This window comes from Chroicocephalus ridibundus, chromosome 5, assembly GCF_963924245.1.
Source record: "Chroicocephalus ridibundus chromosome 5, bChrRid1.1, whole genome shotgun sequence".
NCBI lineage: Eukaryota > Metazoa > Chordata > Aves > Charadriiformes > Laridae > Chroicocephalus > Chroicocephalus ridibundus.
Genome location: NC_086288.1, coordinates 72,601,453 through 72,619,317, shown reverse-complemented (window position 1 = coordinate 72,619,317; position 17,865 = coordinate 72,601,453). Strand labels below are relative to the sequence as shown.

General features: G+C 37.1%; 1 protein-coding gene across 4 annotated transcripts in view; it reads right to left on the bottom strand.

The window, feature by feature from the left end:
* Positions 1 to 17,865, bottom strand: part of CEP135 (centrosomal protein 135) — a 41,746-nt gene that overhangs the window by 13,327 nt on the left and 10,554 nt on the right. For 3 of the 4 annotated variants that reach the window (XM_063337001.1, XM_063337004.1, XM_063337005.1), the window contains 13 exons: positions 16,102 to 16,317; positions 15,467 to 15,532; positions 14,324 to 14,474; positions 12,855 to 13,048; positions 12,225 to 12,368; positions 11,389 to 11,532; positions 9,885 to 9,962; positions 9,569 to 9,720; positions 7,064 to 7,179; positions 6,839 to 6,993; positions 6,319 to 6,374; positions 5,074 to 5,242; positions 231 to 341 (listed from right to left, as the gene is read on the bottom strand). In XM_063337001.1, the coding sequence (XP_063193071.1) occupies positions 231 to 341; positions 5,074 to 5,242; positions 6,319 to 6,374; positions 6,839 to 6,993; positions 7,064 to 7,179; positions 9,569 to 9,720; positions 9,885 to 9,962; positions 11,389 to 11,532; positions 12,225 to 12,368; positions 12,855 to 13,048; positions 14,324 to 14,474; positions 15,467 to 15,532; positions 16,102 to 16,317 (1,752 nt within the window). The remainder of the gene's footprint in view (positions 1 to 230; positions 342 to 5,073; positions 5,243 to 6,318; positions 6,375 to 6,838; positions 6,994 to 7,063; positions 7,180 to 9,568; positions 9,721 to 9,884; positions 9,963 to 11,388; positions 11,533 to 12,224; positions 12,369 to 12,854; positions 13,049 to 14,323; positions 14,475 to 15,466; positions 15,533 to 16,101; positions 16,318 to 17,865) is intronic. The other variant, XM_063337002.1, reaches the window with a different exon arrangement.

Genomic DNA, 17,865 nt, shown 5'->3' with positions numbered 1-17,865 from the left:
CAGTGCTTCAGATCTAATAAGGCTTTATATGAATCCACTAGTAGTTTGAAATACCGCAGAGGAAAGAAGAAAAAAAAAATAAAAGAAGGAAATGCAACAGGCAGGGAGAACGGGACCCAGACCATATATTTCTTAATTTGTTTATTGTATCCTAAGGAGAATGTGTTATACTCTGAAACCAATGGATTTATTGAATATGGTAATAACTGCCTACAAGATTATATTTTTACCTTTGAAGCCATCAAGTTCTCAATTCTGGAAACTTCAGTTATATATTTATGAACGCTGGTTTTCATTTCTTCCTTTTCACGCATTGCATGTTCAAGGTCAGTACTGATAGCCTAAAGAGATGACATAAAGGCAAAACAGTGCATTAGAGTAAATTAATCACACTATCTATTACCATATCAGACTAAATCAAAGTAATTGCATGTGCCGTAGATTTTATTCTATTCTAAGTAATTTAGCCAAAGGTCTTTTGAATTTGTAGGTTTCAGAAATATCTCCTATGTCATGGTTTCAGCTGGGATGGGGTTGACTTTCTTGCCAGCAGTAGTGCTGTGTTTTGGGTTTGGGATGGGAACACTGTTGGCAGCGCACGGATGTTTTTGGTTGTTGCTGAGCAGTCAAGGCCCTTTCTGCTCCTCACACTGCCCCACCAGTGAGTGGGCTGGGGGTGCACAAGAAGTTGGGAGGAGACACAGCCAGGACAGCTAACCCCAGCTGACCAAAGGGATATAGAATCATAGAATTGCCTAGGTTGGAAGGGACCTTTCAGATCGTCTAAGTCCAACCATCAACACAACACTGACAAAAACCATATCTCTAAGCACCATGCCACATGACGTCATGCTCAGTATATAAAGCTGGGGGAAGAAGAAGGAAGAGGGGGCACACAGAAGGAAGAAGGGGGATCTGGACAGGCTGGACCGATGGGCTGAGACCAATGGTATGAGGTTCAACAAGGCCAAGTGCCAGGTCCTGCACTTGGGTCACAACAACCCCATGCAGCGCTACAGGATTGGGGCAGAGTGGCTCGAAAGCAGCCCGGCAGAAAAGGACCTGGGGGTGTTGGTGGACAGCCGGCTGAATATGAGCCAGCAGTGTGCCCAGGTGGCCAAGAAGGCCAGCAGCATCCTGGCCTGTATCAGGAACAGTGTGGTGAGCCGGACTAGGGAAGTGATCATCCCCCTGTACTCGGCACTGGTGAGGCCCCACCTCGAGTACTGCGTTCAGTTTTGGGCCCCTCGCTACAAGAGGGACACTGAGGTGTTGGAGCGTGTCCAGAGAAGGGCTACAAAGGTGGTGAGGGGTCTGGAGGACAAACCTTATGAAGAACGACTGAGGGAGCTGGGGTTGTTTAGTCTGGAGAAGACGAGGCTGAGGGGAGACCTTATCACCCTCTACAACTACCTGAAGGGAGGTTGTAGAGAGATGGGGGCTGACCTCTTCTCCCTGGTGACAAGTGATAGGACGAGGGGAAACGGGTTCAAGTTACGTCAAGGGAGGTTTAGATTAGATATTAGGAGACATTTTTTCACTGAAAGGGTTATTAAACATTGGAATAGGCTGCCCAGGGAGGTGGTGGATTCACCACCCCTGGAGGTGTTTAAAAAAAAAGGGTAGATGGGGCACTTAGGGACATGGTTTAGAAGTGGCTTTTGTCAGGGTAGGTTAAAGGTTGGACTCGATGATCTTAAAGGTCCCTTCCAACCTCAGCAATTCTATGATTCTATGATACGGGGTGATGGCATTTGTCTTTCAAAGTAACCGTTACACGTGGGGGAACCCTGCTGTCCTGGAGATGGCTGAACAGCTGCCTGCTGATGGGAAGGAGGGAATGCATTCCCTGTTCTGCTTTGCTTGTGTGCGCAGCTTGTGCTTTACTTCTTAAACTGTCTTTATCTCAACCCATGAGTTTTTTCCTCATTTTTACTCTTCCAATTCTCTCCCCCATCCCAACGGGGGGAGTGAGTGAGTGGCTATGTGGTCCTAGCTGTTGGCTGGGGTTAAACCATGATACCCACATCTTAGATACAACAAAGAGTTTTCCAGGTAAGAATAATCACAGAAAACAATGAATACCATACCAGTTCATAAAATCTGCAGCTTCCCTGATGACACACCCTAATGATCTTTGGAAAATTCAACATACAAATGTTTGGGAGCTGGGATTTTTCTAGCCTTAAGATTCACTATCCCTGAGTGAAGGAAAGTTTTGTGTCACTAAAATGTCAACTTTATAACAGAAGAACATTTATTTTAAACTAGAATTGCAAGATAAAATAACTAAATGCATTAAGATCATATTTAGACATTAAAAATGCACCATGGAATTTGTTTGATTCGTTGGAACTGCTAACTCTGGCCCACTCAGGTTCAGGTCTCACCTTTCTCTGTGTCCTCTAGCTCAGAGAACCAAAAAGGCAAGTATCTTCTTCTATCCCCACTGCCAAATGTGGGAGAAAGAGGAAATTGCCTTATTTCTTTCCCTTCTGCTTTTTGTAGTATATTAATATTAATTTACCTGCAGCCTACGTACTGTGTGCTTTTTTAGCATATGTTGAAATCAGTTTGCTTATCTCTGTGGTAGCCTTCTCAAGCAAACTGGGAAAGCTTTAGTCACCACATTATGATAATATTTAGTATTTTATCTTATTAGGTACCTGTGAATGACATCACTAATTTCAATAATACACCCATATACCCACGTATCGTACCACAGGTTTTGCGAGAACTACCAAGGGTACTACATCACTTAAAACATCTTGCTATATTGTACTTTCTATCTTCAGACTCAGACAGGGTGACTGAGGGGAACTGAAATAAATGGTTTAGCTAACAAGGCCCTGATTATTTTTAGTGTTGGCATTTACAATGAATTCAAACAAACATTTGTATCTCAGCATCAAAATTGTACAAGGCCATTTGAGTCTCTTGGTGAGCTGCAATAGTTGTATTTGCTATAAAAATTGAATGTAATGAGTTGCAACAAAATTCTGGGCTAGATCTTTAAATCACAATCACATACTCTCTACGTAGTCTTTCTAATGTCTAGCCCAATAAATGATGTTACTTACCCTAAAAAATACTGGACATTTTTATTATGTATCATCCATACGAGCATCCTATCGTACAGGGAAATCCATGTCATGCACTTGGAGTTGGGAGGCTTTTGGTGAGCAGTAACCAGCTGATGCACAAAACCAACTCATTATTCCTCAAACTATGTGAGGGATTAACAAGACTGAATGCATTTCAGGCTCTCCAAGACATGGATCCCAGACCCAGAGAATTCCAAAGAAGAAGAGATGGAGCCATGATGATTGGGAAGAGTGCAAATGAACATATACTATACAAATAAGCCCCTTATGCTCTTGAAAGAATAAGCCTTACACACCAGCGGCTGGTTTAACTTGCAGACCCCTGGAGAACATCTCAAGATAAAGATGCCACAAGAATCATAATGATGATAATCAAACAGTTTAATTCACCGAGTCTCTCAACCATTTCTGTCTTGCAAAATTTTTATTTAACCTACACCATCAACTTGAGATAGATCATCTTTCAATAAAACATTCAGTGATACCCTAGAGAAATAGGTAATTCCTCAAGGCATTGAAGATTTTATTTCAACTTTGATTTTGATGTAAATTTAAGTTGTGCCTTTATAGCATGCACTTTACAAGGAAATGTATTTGGCCATCAGCAGCTGAGAGGGACTGTATACCTCCCAACTGGGAAGCTGACCAGGAATACACATGAACCAACTCAGAGTCCTCTGGGCAATCATAACCCGCTTCCCACCTGCTTTTTGGCCTAAATCTACTGACTGGCTAGCTGTTAGCAAGGAGGTACATTATGAGTCCAAACTACTAGAGAGATAAGGAAAGATGAAATCATATAAAACTATTACAAATAAAAATATATAACATAAAATTCTACAAGCAGTCAAAAAAAGTACCTGAAAAGAATCTCCCCAAAACCCAAACTGACACACTAAAAAAGCTGCAATATACAGCTGAACTCTAAGATACCACCTCAGCACGACACCTACCTTACCAATGCAAAGACAATCCAATAAGAACATTTCTCCCGGGAAATAGACGGCACCTTTGAATTCACCATCTAAAAACCCCAGACAACCTTGACACAATGGAATGGGAACCCCTCCTGTTCCCATCGACTGTGCATCCTTATCCATTCCTGAAATCAGGAAACAAATTCAGGCTGTTCAGCACTATCGTACCTTAAAAATAAGTTTTCTTCAATCCCTCTGTCTTGTAGCTTTTAATCCCTCTTAAATTTTCTCCCCCAACATTAACCTTTCCAAATTCATCAGTGAAAGCAAAGTTCCTGCAGAGCAATGCATATGAATGGAAACTAACCTTGCCAGAACCAGAAATTGAAGACCTGCCAATACCTCTTTACAGCCACCATTACCAAAGCTCACAGACCACAAACATTAAAATCTACGTTCCAAAACATTCTAATCTCAAAACGTGGCATACCTCACTCAATACATCCAATGCTTCATGGAAACGAGATGGATGAAACTAGTGAATCACTATACACCAGAAAAAATTCAGATGCGCTAGCGATCTCCTCCCTCTCACTTTCACCTGTCTATGATTCTATGACTAATAATCTGATATCTGCTTTTGTGGTTTCTTGCTCTCTCTCTCAATAATCTGCGTTCCGCAGATAATACAACACCATTTTTAACAATTAAATACCAACTACCAAGTGATATAACCAATTAACATAATTTCATTATAGTATAAACAATTATGTCCTAGATTTATTTTATTTGGGTTTCTTTTTTAATCTAGGGAAGGGTGACTAAACTGAAAGCTCGTCTATTTCTCCCCCACTGTATTGACTACGCTAAAGTACATAAAGTAATTGCTTTTACAATTTCTGCCCAGTCATTTTTAATATCCCAGTGTTCAAGAAATACCAATAATTAAACATACCAAATCAAAATTGAGGATATAGTGGTTTTGATGTACCATGATATGTAAGCAGGCAATAAATAGTTTAATACTTCAGTATTACATACAGTCTTCATACCTGGTTTTCTCTGGCCATTGTAGCTAGGTCATCTTGCAATCGTCTGTTTTCTTTCAGAGCCATTTCCTTTATTCTTACTGTTTCTGCAAGTTCTATGTGGGACGTATCAAGCTGGCGATGTAAGCTAGATATCTCACGGTCTCTGTTGTTCAGCATGTCCTTCATCTGGCTATCAAGTGAAAATTTTATTTAAGTTGTCCCTTCTTATACTATACCACACACTGCTGAAAATTATCAGACATGGATTTGGATGTGCAAAAGCTTTTTTTTTTTTTTTAAATTAGACTAGTTGTTTTGCCTCGTTAAGAAAAGAGGTAAAATTCTTGCTCCCTGAAGGCTGACAAACTGGGTCTCAACATAAACATAAGGTAAGGATATAAAATGTCAATATGCACAAATAAAATGGAATTAATTTTTAACTTTGAAGGTGTATCTGGTAAGATGTATCTTGTTATGCAAACAGCAATTACAGATACTTATGTTTATCTGTGTTTGGTAGAGTTACAGTATATTAGTCACTGTATATTTTATAAACCATAAAGGAAGATGACAGCTTACACTTGAAAGAAAACAATCAAAAGAGTAAGGAAGAGCGTAAACAAAAAAGTAGAAATATAAAGATGTGTGAATTTAAGTAAACTTTTGCATTATTTTTTTGCCACAGATACTTTATGCATTGATGTACCAAGTATTCAGTTACACACCTCTTCAAGTGTTAAAATATTGGTGTTTCAATATTTTCTTTCTAAAAGCTATAGTTTTAAGAGTAATGCTTAAAAAGAGGCAAGAAGGAAAGATCAGATGAAGCCCAGCTAAAAACTGCATAAATATATTTTAATTAAGACTGTACTTGTAGCTTAAACTAGAAGAATTAGATTGCCAATAATTAAGAGTTCAGCCCTGAGTTTTAGCTGGGTCAATCTAATAATACCTAGTGCAGTACTTAGAATACTAAAAAGCTACTTCTTAACTGAGAATTAAGAAATGTTATCAATTTAGGAAAATAAATACAGACATACAATTGCTAACGGCTGTCTTAACAGTACCTTAACAGCCTGCAATACAATTGCAGGGGAAGTCTCTTCAGAAGTTGTGTACATCTTTCTCAACATAGTACACTCCTTTACTTGACTTAAACATAATTAACTCCATTTCACCAAAATAACTAAAACTGCCATCTGCTTTAACTTTAAAACCACTAGATAACATAAAACCACTGAAAAAGGCACACTAGTCTTTACTTACTCTGCTGAGGATTCCAGCTCAGAGAGAGTTAGACGTAAATGAGTAATTGTTTTCTCCTACGAAAATAAAAGCAAAAGTTGTATTAAGTATTGTTATATTGCAATATAACAGGATACTTCAATTAAAAGAACTTTACATTTAAACATTTATTTTAACCCTTTATCAATAAGTAATTGCACATTCAAATTTCCAAGCTTCTTTTCTTTAATGAGATACAATTGTCATCAAAAAAGATGGAAGTCTGCTATAGATTCTGCCACCTCAGCCTAGAACCTTATATCTCAATAAATACCTCCAAGTGCAAAAAATACTTTTTTATTTTCTTGGAGCGTTTAGGGAATACACTAATAATCATAACTAAAATGAGTTGGCAAATGACTCTTTGTATTGGCTGGGTCCAAACATAGTGTGTATGTGATGCCTAGAGCTCTGCACAGGCTTTGTCATCACAGAAAACTATCTCCTTATAATGTAACCGCTTTAAAAATGGACTGCAATATAGTACTTTTACTGCACATACCTTGTTAGCTAAGTTGTCATCTAAGCATGCAATTCTTTCTGTTTTTTCATCTACGGTTTCTTGAAGACTGTCCTTTTCTTTGTCCAAAACAGTAATAGTACTTCTAAGCACATTGACTGCTTCATCCTGTGAAGTGCTCCTCTGGTTTAACCTATCTATAAATAAAAGAATAAGTACTTTCTATTTTAAAAACAGGAAATAAGCATAAAAATAACTAATGATTACCTATTTTCTCCTTTAGCTTTACAATTTCTTCTTGAGCTGACTGCAATTCATCATTTTTGAGGGACAATCGGTGCTGTAAATCTTCAACAGACCTCTGGAGTTGGTCGTTTAATAGCCTGGAAAATCAGTACACAGTTGGAAAAAGTCTGGGACCTATTCGGAGTCATCAACTTATAGCTCTTAAGCTGCTTGAAGTGCTGGAACAGTTCCAGCATAACCTCATGTTAGGGTTGTGTCACACTAATCAGCAGCACGGGGTTGTGTCGTACTACCCAGTCCTCTCCTCCCTCTCTGGGACAGAGAGGACTATTAAGGATTGCTGAGCCCAACACTACTTGGTTGCTCTGGACCCCTGCAGCAAGTCCACCTCAACACCATTCCAAAATGGAGCAATGGAACCTTAGTTGAACCATAAGGATAGTCTGAAACATTCACTTCCTCTGGTTTCTTCTGTTATTCTTCATCATGTAACTCTTGTTACTTGTGGTTTTTGACTCTTTCCTTTATAAAGATTTTGATGTGTAGCTCATAGTAGTGATCATCAGCAGCACCACATTTTAAGAAGCAACCAAATTGACAGTTCTGATCCTGCTTCTAAGAAATACAGAGCCGGAAAGATATGTGGAACCATCTATCTACATAGCTGTTTTACTTAGCAAGAAATATCAGTGCCCTAGGAAAAAAAATGCAAAGTGAAATTCCAAAGTAATTAAATGGATTATTTACAAAACAGGTCAGGAAATAAAAATCCCTCTGAAGTGGGATCCCACAAAAGCTAGAGAGGCTTTTCATTTTTTAAAAAAAACACCAATCAGGAATACAGTACATCTGCAGGTAAAGACCGCTCTCACTCAGTTTAGAGTGAAACTTTAGAAGGGAAAAAAAGAAAGCGGGGAGGGGGCCTAAACACAGCTATAACAAATTGCCACCATGCACAAAGTGGAACCAAATGCTGGAATGACTGTAGCACTACTCCTTACGTCCTCCTTTTTATAATATCAATGCTTTCAACTAAAATTATAAGGAACCTAACAAGATATTTCACTTTTATGAAAGATGTCATAATTTTACCAACAAACACACTAATGGTTTTACTAACAACATTCTCTGTGCAATTGGGAGCGTTAGATGAACTCCAAGGCCTGCTTCTCAGCTTCAGTTCTTCATAGTTATCCACCCCACTATTGTACTGTAATACTGTGCGGTATTGTACTGTTCAGGTTGGGGGAGAGGGGCTGTGTAGGTAAGCCACCAACCCTGGTTTCTTTTGTAATATACCCAAAAGATCTCATCTACAGCATTACCTGTCGTGTAGTGATCTCTTACATGAAAGGCTCTCGTTTCCACCTAAACCAAATACCAGATTTCCAAATTTCTGCCCAAATTTATTCAATACTCTAAGCTGCCTTCTTGTTCCATCACATTTAGATACCTGATGGAAGCTCTTTCCTAAAACAACTTCAAAATTTGTAAAAACAGCTCAAGTAAAATGCCATTATAGAATGACTCTCCATGAAGCACTCAGCTGTGGAATATCAATGCCTAATGCTTGGCATAACATTTTCAATATTACTGACAATCCGTAAAACTGGCACAATTTGGTTCCGCTGCTGCAGCTTCCAAAGGCATCTGTCTTCCTTTTAACAAACAGCATTTGGAAATCACAGAACAGTAGGGGCTGGAAGGGATCTCTGGAGATCATCTAGTCCAGCCCCCTGCCAGAGCAGGGTCACCCAGAGCAGGTTGCACAGGAACTCGTCCAGGCGGGTTTGGAATGTCTCCAGAGATGGAGACTCCACCACCTCTCTGGGCAGCCTGTGCCAGGGCTCTGCCACCCTCACAGGAAAGAAGTTCCTCCTCATGTTTAGGTGGAACTTCCTATGCTCAAGTTTATGCCCATTACCTCTTGTCCTGTCACTGGGCACCACTGAAAAGTGCCTGGCCCCATCCTCCTGACGCCCACCCTTTAAGTATTTATAAGCGTTGGTAAGATCCCCCCTCAGTTGTCTTTTTTCCAGACTGAAAAGACCCAAGACCCTCAGCCTTTCTTCACAAGAGGTATGTTCTAGTCCCCTAATCATCTTGGTAGCCTTGCTGTACCCTCTCCACCAGTTCCCTGTCCTTCTTGAGCTGGGGAGACCAGAACTGGACACAGTACTCCAAATCCTTTTAGAAACTTTCTGTTCTGCTACATTCATAGGCAGAAAACATGGTCGTTAGAGGAAACAATTCTAGAAGGAGGAGAAAATTTTCATTCACAATTAGCCATAAAAATTATCGGTATATCTGGCCATCAAATAAGTCCAGAAGGAGCTTGCTGTGAAAAGCCACCACAGCACTTCCCTTAGTCATATTTATTTTTCCTTAAGATGAAAGAACAGTACCAAGTGATTTTGAAAATATTTTATGGTCTTTCCCAGGAACTCAGCTCTGCTATACCATTATAGAACAAACAAAATCGTGTTAGCATCTGTGAAAGACCACCAAATTTTGTATTAGACTTACTGAAGTGAGCACATCTCAGCTTTAAATTGAGAAGAATCATCAGATGTCTGGGCAAGTTTACTGGACTTCAATTTTAATTCATTTTCCAAAGACTTCATTCTTTCTTTCAGGATAGAGACTGTAGTCTTTAGTTCACACGTTTCCATCTCAAACTGCAATTTAAAAAAAAAAATAACCAAGTGTTATTGTTGTAGAAAGCTATCACTACTTGGTTTTTAAATAAATTCAAGTTGGAAACAACTAACAAAATTAATTGCTTCAAAAGTCTATCCTATTACAGAAGTAAGAAAAGCTTACTTTCTAAAAATGCACTTACTCTTTGAATATTATTCTCTAATTCTGAAATATCACGTTGCATCTTTGATTTTTCAAGGTTAGCTGCTTCTTGCTGAATCTGAGATAGAAATAAAGAATTACATCTAACAAGATACACATTTTTAGATTTAACCATTGAAAATTAAGCTTAATGTTTGAGAAAACTTTGCTCTACATTCTTAGGTGAACGACCAAATGCGAAGTTCTCTCTATAAAACTACAGAGCATTAGCTGAAAATACACTACTGCAGTTCAATATAACATCACTGAGTTCAGTTTTGGATTTCGCTCAGTTTTTCATTTGTTTGTTGTTTTTTTTGTTTGTTTGTTTTTTTATTTAAAGAAAAAGTGTATTTATATTTGCTCCCAACCAAATTAATATTTGTGACCTATTGTAGAAAGACTACTGAGCAAAGGGTCAATATGAAAGGTTGTAAGTATGTATAGCTCATTGAAATTAATTTATGAAATTATCACTAATATGAAATGTAAGACAGATTACAAAGCTAACTGGCCTTTCTCCAAATCTATGAAGAAAATTTTTTTTACATGATTTGTCTGTTCTCTGACTTCTGTACAAAGTGCAGTGAAATTATTAAACAAACTCTCAAACTCCCTAGAAATGCCTGAGATAACTGTTTTTCTGCAGATATTCCAAATTGGCACACATACAAAATGTTGGTAGTCCCCTATAAGAAGAAAGGATGGAGCTGGAAGAACATCTCTTCCACTGCATGCACATGCTTTAACCACAGAGGTCAGAGTTATTCAGATACACTACAGTACTCTATTTTTGTGGTAGTAAATCAAGCTATGGAAATATTCATCAGTCACTCTTGACATATGTTGTCTTTGGATCAGTCCATTAATATGATTTTAAATTTCTGAATTTTCAGGACATTTAAAAAACCTGTCTACATTATACTAACAACCCAATAAAGAAGTCAGGGAAACTTCCTTGAAATCATAAGCTCTTGACTACAACCAAGTAAGACATTAATGCACATTAATTACAGACATCAAAAGGTTAGAGTAACAAGGAAATTATTGCATTAACAAATATTTTCATAGAAGTTAAAAATAATGAAACTTGGCTTGCTATGAAACTATGTTTGATGGTTCAGTCACAGGTCTGATACAAAATGCAACGATAACTAAAGATTAGTTAATATGAAAAAGTCCATAAAGTCCCTAGTTTGTGGGATAAGAACCATGTGTGATACACAAGCTTCTTAGAAGTAATACATACACAAAAATATTCTGTGATTGAGGAGTTCTTCACACAAGGTGATGCCATGCTTGCCCTCAGACACTTTAAGCATATTCCTCTCCCCCTACCCCCACCCAGGAACCGAGTTTACAAGGATAATTCAGACAAAGAGCTCTCTCAAGTGAGTTTGAAATCAGGTATGAAAAGGGGAACGGACAGCCAGCCAGCCACAAACACAGCGTTACCGTATAAGCCCTTCCCTATATGCCACCTCACTGTAAGCAAAGAAGCTCACCTTTAATTTTTCTCTGAGGCTTTCTTTTTCTGTCGTTAGCCTTCTCAAGTCAGTCAGTGCACTGTCTCTTTCTTCTTCCACATGACTTTGAGAAACGAAACTATGTTTTGCTTCTCTTCTCATCCTGTTTAATTCACCCTGAGACTTTAAAAGATAATTCTTTGTTAGCATACGTGGACTGCAATTAATAAAGTGTATACCCTAACAAAAAAGAAAGTTTCAATGCTGTTACTATAATAGAAGTGCTATTATAGTCTTATTTTTCCCTAGATAACTAAAATATATTCCCTAAACCATGCAGTAGCATGACAACTTATGCTTCCAACATAGCCATCATCCTTTTACTGTTCCAAGTATAGCCTAACTTCACTCTGTTTTCTTATCAGTTAACTGCTACTTCTTCCTTGCTTTCTAGCCTGTATCCTTACCCAACTTCCTCATGCATTCTATTGATTATTTTTTCCTGATCTTTCTCGTTTCTGAATGTCAATACAGTAAGTTATAATGGCTTTGAAGTAAAGATATTAACTTTGGAAGTAAAGATATTAACTTTGGAAGTAAAGATATTAACTTTGGAAGTAAAGATATTAACTTTGGAAGTAAAGATATTAACTTTGGAAGTAAAGATATTAACTTTGGAAGTAAAGATATTAACTTTGGAATACACAATTTTATTAACAAGTAATAAAAATAGGTATATATTGTATTATTATTGGTTGTATTCTAGTAGGTCTATACTCCTCAAGTTCTACTACAGAAGGAAGTTTTTTCATTTTAAATAAACAACAGTACAAGTGTCAATCAGTTATTTCAATGCCAATTATAAGCAATCTCACCTGCTCATAAAGAACATTTAATCTGTCTCTTTCTGCAGTCAATAATTTGACATTGGATTGAATTTCTATCATGTGTTTTTCAAATCTGTCTAATATGGACCGTAGCTCATCTCTTTCTCTGGTGATCAATCTAACATCTTCACTCTGCAAAGTGATTAATGAAATTTATATTATAATATATTAATTAAATTTTTTTGATAATTAATACAAAAAAGAAAGAATTCACACCAGTAGTAATACATGAAAAATACATTCATAATAAATATTAACTGCAAGAAAAAGCTTGGTATTGGTGGTATAATTTAAACAATAAGAACTAACTGTTAAGGAGAAAAAGCAAAACAGCTGACAATAAGATTTCAACCTTTTCCTGTTTATCATTTAGTTCTATTTATTTCAAACAAGCTGGTCAATAATTAATCAATATGTTACTGTAGAATCTGAATAGGAAAATAAAATGCAAGTTCACTGGAGTTTCTCTCAGTTAATTTTTTATGTTATGAATGTAATTTAGAAAAATACTACAGTCAGTTACTGCTACTGAATTTGAAAATATATTTGATAGCTCCTTAACTGGTTTTACAGTATTTTCATTATTTTTTCAGCTTGTCTTGACAACAGGAACTTTACCTTCTCTGGAGTCCTACGGCTCGGGCTAGGTCTTCGTTTTATCATTTTCTGAAGATATTCTAATTCTTGCTTATAATAATCTCTGTCGTCTTCTAAAGTCTTTACAAATGCATCTAGACGAGATGGAGATTTGTCTCCCAGGGCTATACCGTATTCTAATCTCATTCTTTCTATTTCTAGGACAAGTTCTCGTTCTGCAGAAAAAGAAATAAGAACAACTCTATAGGAATCTCATTAATTTCCACAAAGACATTTGCATTTGGGATGGACTAACTCCCAGCAACCGTCTGGGCAGCCAATCTGGTGGAAAGGATGTAGGAGTTCTGGCTGACAGTAGGCTAAACACGAGTGAGTTGCGTGCTTTGGAACCGATAGAGTTGTCGCAGCATATTGGGCTGTTTCAACAGGGACACTGACTGAGGGATGTGATTATTCCCCTTTACTTGCACTCGTTAGATCACATTTACAATACTGTGTTCAGTTTTGTCCCCCCTAGTACAAGAAAGATGTTGATAAACTTGAGCGAGTTCAGGGGAGGCCCTCCAAGATGGCCAGGGAGTAGAATACTTGCCTTGGGGGAATTATTGCTGAGGAAACTCGGCTTGTTCAGGCTGGAAAAGAGCTGGAGACCCAACAGCAGACTAACAATACCAAGAGGGGGCTGTAGATAACACGGAGCCAATTTCTTCACAGAGGTACACAGTAGGTAAATGAGGAACAATGGTGATTGATTGCCATGGGCAATTACAACCAATACAGGGAAAATAATTTTTATCTCTGAGGATAAACAGACACTGGAATGGGCTGCCTAGAGAAGCTGTGCAATCTCCATCCCTGGAAGTTTTCAAGATCCAACTGGATAAAGCTCTCAAGAAACACAGTCTGAATGCACTCGCTCAGAAAGAGGGAGAATAAAAACAGTTTTGGAGAAAATAAATTATTTTGTATAAAATTGCCATAGTATTAATATTAGGATGTCCTGTGGGATCACAATAAAAAGTTCAACTTCTAGTTATAGAATCATAAAATCATCTAGGTTGGAAGGGACCTTTAAGAGCATCGAGTCCAATTGTTAATCTAGCACTGTGAAGTCCACCACTAAACCATGTTTCTGAGCACCACGTCTACCTATCTTTTAAATACCTCCAGGGATGGCAATTCCACCACTTCCCTGGGCAGCCTGTTCCAATGTTTGATAACCCATTTTGTGAAGACATTTTTCTTAATATCCATCCTAAACATCCCCTGGCACAACTTGAGGTCACATACCAAATGAAAACATGTTTCTGTGACAAAAGTTTTCACTTCAAGTCTGACTGAAGACCTATACAGTCTTCTTTTTAGATTACATATATCAAGTCTTTTAGTATTATTAACTTCAGATTATTAATTAATCTTGAATATGCAAGGTTTTCTATTTCAACAATCATAGAAAGATAATTTACAGGAATCCTCAATTGATGATCTACCTTTTATTTCCAAGTTCTCCGTTTTTTCTGTTAGCCTTTGCTTCTCTTGTTCAAGTTGGTTTAACAACAGTTCAAGATTCTCTTTATCATCTGTTTTTGCAAAGAGTTCTTCACTCAGTCTCTCATTCTCCCTACGACATGAGGACAGCTCCTGAAGTAACAAGTATTATTACAAAAATTAGAAGTGCCAATAGAGACATTTGGAAATAACTATAAAAAGCTTTGTTAAACTTTTAGTATTCAACACTGTTTAATTCCATTTTACCTGGATGTTTTGTGCTTTAACATTTGTTAAAGGTCATCATTGTTTTTATACCACTTTTTAATTACATCAAAGTAAGCATTAGTTTTGACATGGTTTGCAATCAGTAACAAAACAAGCAAGATTAACCCTTGTTTAATTCAAGAAACCAATACAGAAGGATAGTGGGATACAAACATGAAAAAAAGTCATAACTAAAGGAAGAAATAATTTTTAATGGCATTTAGTAACACTGTTGTGTTAAAGTACATCACAATACGGCATCTCGGGCAACCCCTGCAGCTGATCAAATGTTAGTTAGCATGTCTTTCCTATAATCTGGTGGCCTGAAAACGAAATATTTTTGTATTTTCAAGTTCACTACAAATACTAAAAAAACCCACTGTGCTCAACTAATACCCAGCTTGCTACACGCTGAAAAGAGTTTGGTCTTCAAGGAATTGGTGATACTGATGTTTTTCACTTGGGCTACTATGCTTTGTTTCTGAGCGAGCAAGTATTGTGTGATTATTCACATGCTGATGAAGAGAAAAAGTAGTTTCTACATGAAGAAAATCCTCTAGGATGCCATAACTCGTTTGTGCTAAAAATGATTATATCACGGAAATTACAACTTCAGATAGCAGAAATAAGGAAATGTGCAATAAGGACATAGTGAACCACACTGTCTACAGAGATTTCTTTCAGTTTACTTTTGAAAAAATATGATGTAGCGTCTTTAGCTCTTTCATTTATTAATTATTAATTTTTTACAATAGAGCCTTGAGATACTATAAAAGTTCTCTTGTTAATTGTTAAAGTGTTAATTGTTATAGTAAATGAAAGAATCAGGTGGATGACAGTAAAACAAAAACACTACAAACAAAAGTATTTTTACTTACCGATTTAAGCCTTGTTACTGTTTCTTCAAGATCCTGTATTTCACCATGTTTTCTTTCAATTTCTTTCTATCAACCAAAATTAACCTATATGTTAAAACTTACATATTAAAAATGACAACAATCCCTTTGTTACAAAAAATTAAGGAAAGAGACAAATAAAGTACAATTAGGTCCATGTAATCTGCCAAATTTTAAGTAGTAAAGCTCCTACAAAGGGAAAGCACAAAAAATTTATGGTATACACACACATGCTCTTTTTGAGCACAACAATTAAATAAATCATCTTATGACTCCTCATAGAAAAACACTCTCCAAACACAAGCATCACTGTTGCAAATATCTATTACCTATCAGTAGTTTTAAGTATATCAGAATATTATTTCATAGTAAGCTAACAGAAGGCGGCAGATTTCCTCTTAAACAAACTCATGTCACCTAATACAGTAAAGAGAAAAAATTGCTGTGATTAATCATCGTTTAGTGAGAAATTCTGTAAAATATTAAGTAAACTGGAAAAAATATCTTTTTAATCTTTCTTTACAAGCCCGTAGATCATTTGTTGCAATTAAAAGATATGAAGCCACCTGAGAGCTGAGCAGATCAGATTCTTTATGCTGTTACACGTTAGCAATTACCTTTGCTTCCCCTATTTCCTTATCTGCAGTCTCCAGCACAATTTCCTTATGTCTTTCCAACTGCTGTGCCAAGTGGTCTATTTCATTCAGTTCTTGACACAGCTCTTCATTTTTGTTGCTTAAGTGCACTACCTCACTAGTCACATTTTGTTTACTGTCCAAGAGGTCTTGAATGCGATTTTCAAGTTCTTTGTTTGTTTGCTGAAGATATTCAATCTGAAAGATATTTTTCATTAAAACATTAATACGTATGTTAAACTAGGTAGCAAAAGTTCCTCCCAAACTTCTGAAATACAGTATCTCTATATCCACAGTAAAAAAGCGACATCCTGTTAAAAATGTCAAGATTTTCTATTTTTAGAACGTAATGCTTATCAACATAAAAAAATACGATTTTACAAAGGCACAAGGTGAAGGAATTCATTACTACACTGCTCTTTACCTAGTCTCCAAAACCTGAGGTTGATACTAAAAATAAAGTACTGAAAAGCAGAGATCTGTATAGAAACACCTGTCGTCAGCATCAGTCCGGTAGACCCAGCGTACTCAAGAGTTTCCCTAAATTTCACAAGATATGAGGACACACTCTTCGCTCTACCTTTGTAGTATGTTTGCTAGGCTTAGGCTCACTCCTGCATGAAAGTGAAGCTTTACAGATCAGATTCCCCAAAACTATCTTGCCCCCAACATACCTCAGCATCTTAAACAACATCCTCAGAAACCCTGCTCTACAGACATTGTTTTTCCCTTGTATACTTTTCCCTGAGAGTAAAGGGAAGAGAGGCTGGGATGTAGAGTAGGAATAAAACATATACATAATAAGTTACACCACCCAAGAAAATGGGAGCCTGGAGTGTTTTGGAAGATTCAAGGTAACAGAGGTGCTGCACTTCCAACTCCATACAACTTTCCTCAAAACTCCAGAAAGAGGTATTACTGGAGACACAGAAGAAAGTCTAAGCCCTCTCATAGTCATGAATACTACTACATAGAGATACCCATCCATTTATTGTGAGAGAATAAAAGCGGTATATTGTCACTGAGCCTGAGCAAATCATCTTGATGGCCCAAAACCAGCTTTATGCAGTTGTGGGCTCACTCTCTGTACAATCAATTTTGTGTTCAGCATGATTTACTAATTCAGGATCACTGAAGACAGCTGTACTCCTTTCAAGTCATAGCTCATTCTGTATTTTTGTAGCACTGAACCTAAGCTAATAAACTGCAACCTGGCTCACATGCCACTGTACATCATGCACAATGAGTATACAAAACGTCTAACTCAGTTGGAAAAACAGAGGATGCGTGGTATAAATCCAGAGATAGGTTTTACTCCAGCCTGTCTTGTATCTTTCTTTAAAAATCCTCATTCTGAGACCAATAATGAATGCATGCTAATATGCACTGTAAACACAAACATCTTTATCCTAAGCTTATCCTTTCCTTGCAAGTCTATCTTGAAGTAAAGGTGGGGACCATTTGAATTCAACATGGAAGACTCCCCACTATCTGATGAGACTATCTGCAGGACTACTCCTTATCATAAATACATATACCGTTGTTAGTTCCTAAAACGTAAATGGTATGTACAAAAAAATAAACTAAAGAAATTTGAAAGAAAATAAGTATTTTCAAGGTTGGTGAAAACAGTGCATCACACAGAAATTTTCTGAATACTCTCAGATTAACATATTACTATGTACAGATATGAGTTCATAGAATTATTTACCAAAACCATTCTAATAGACTTTTAAAACAAGAAAT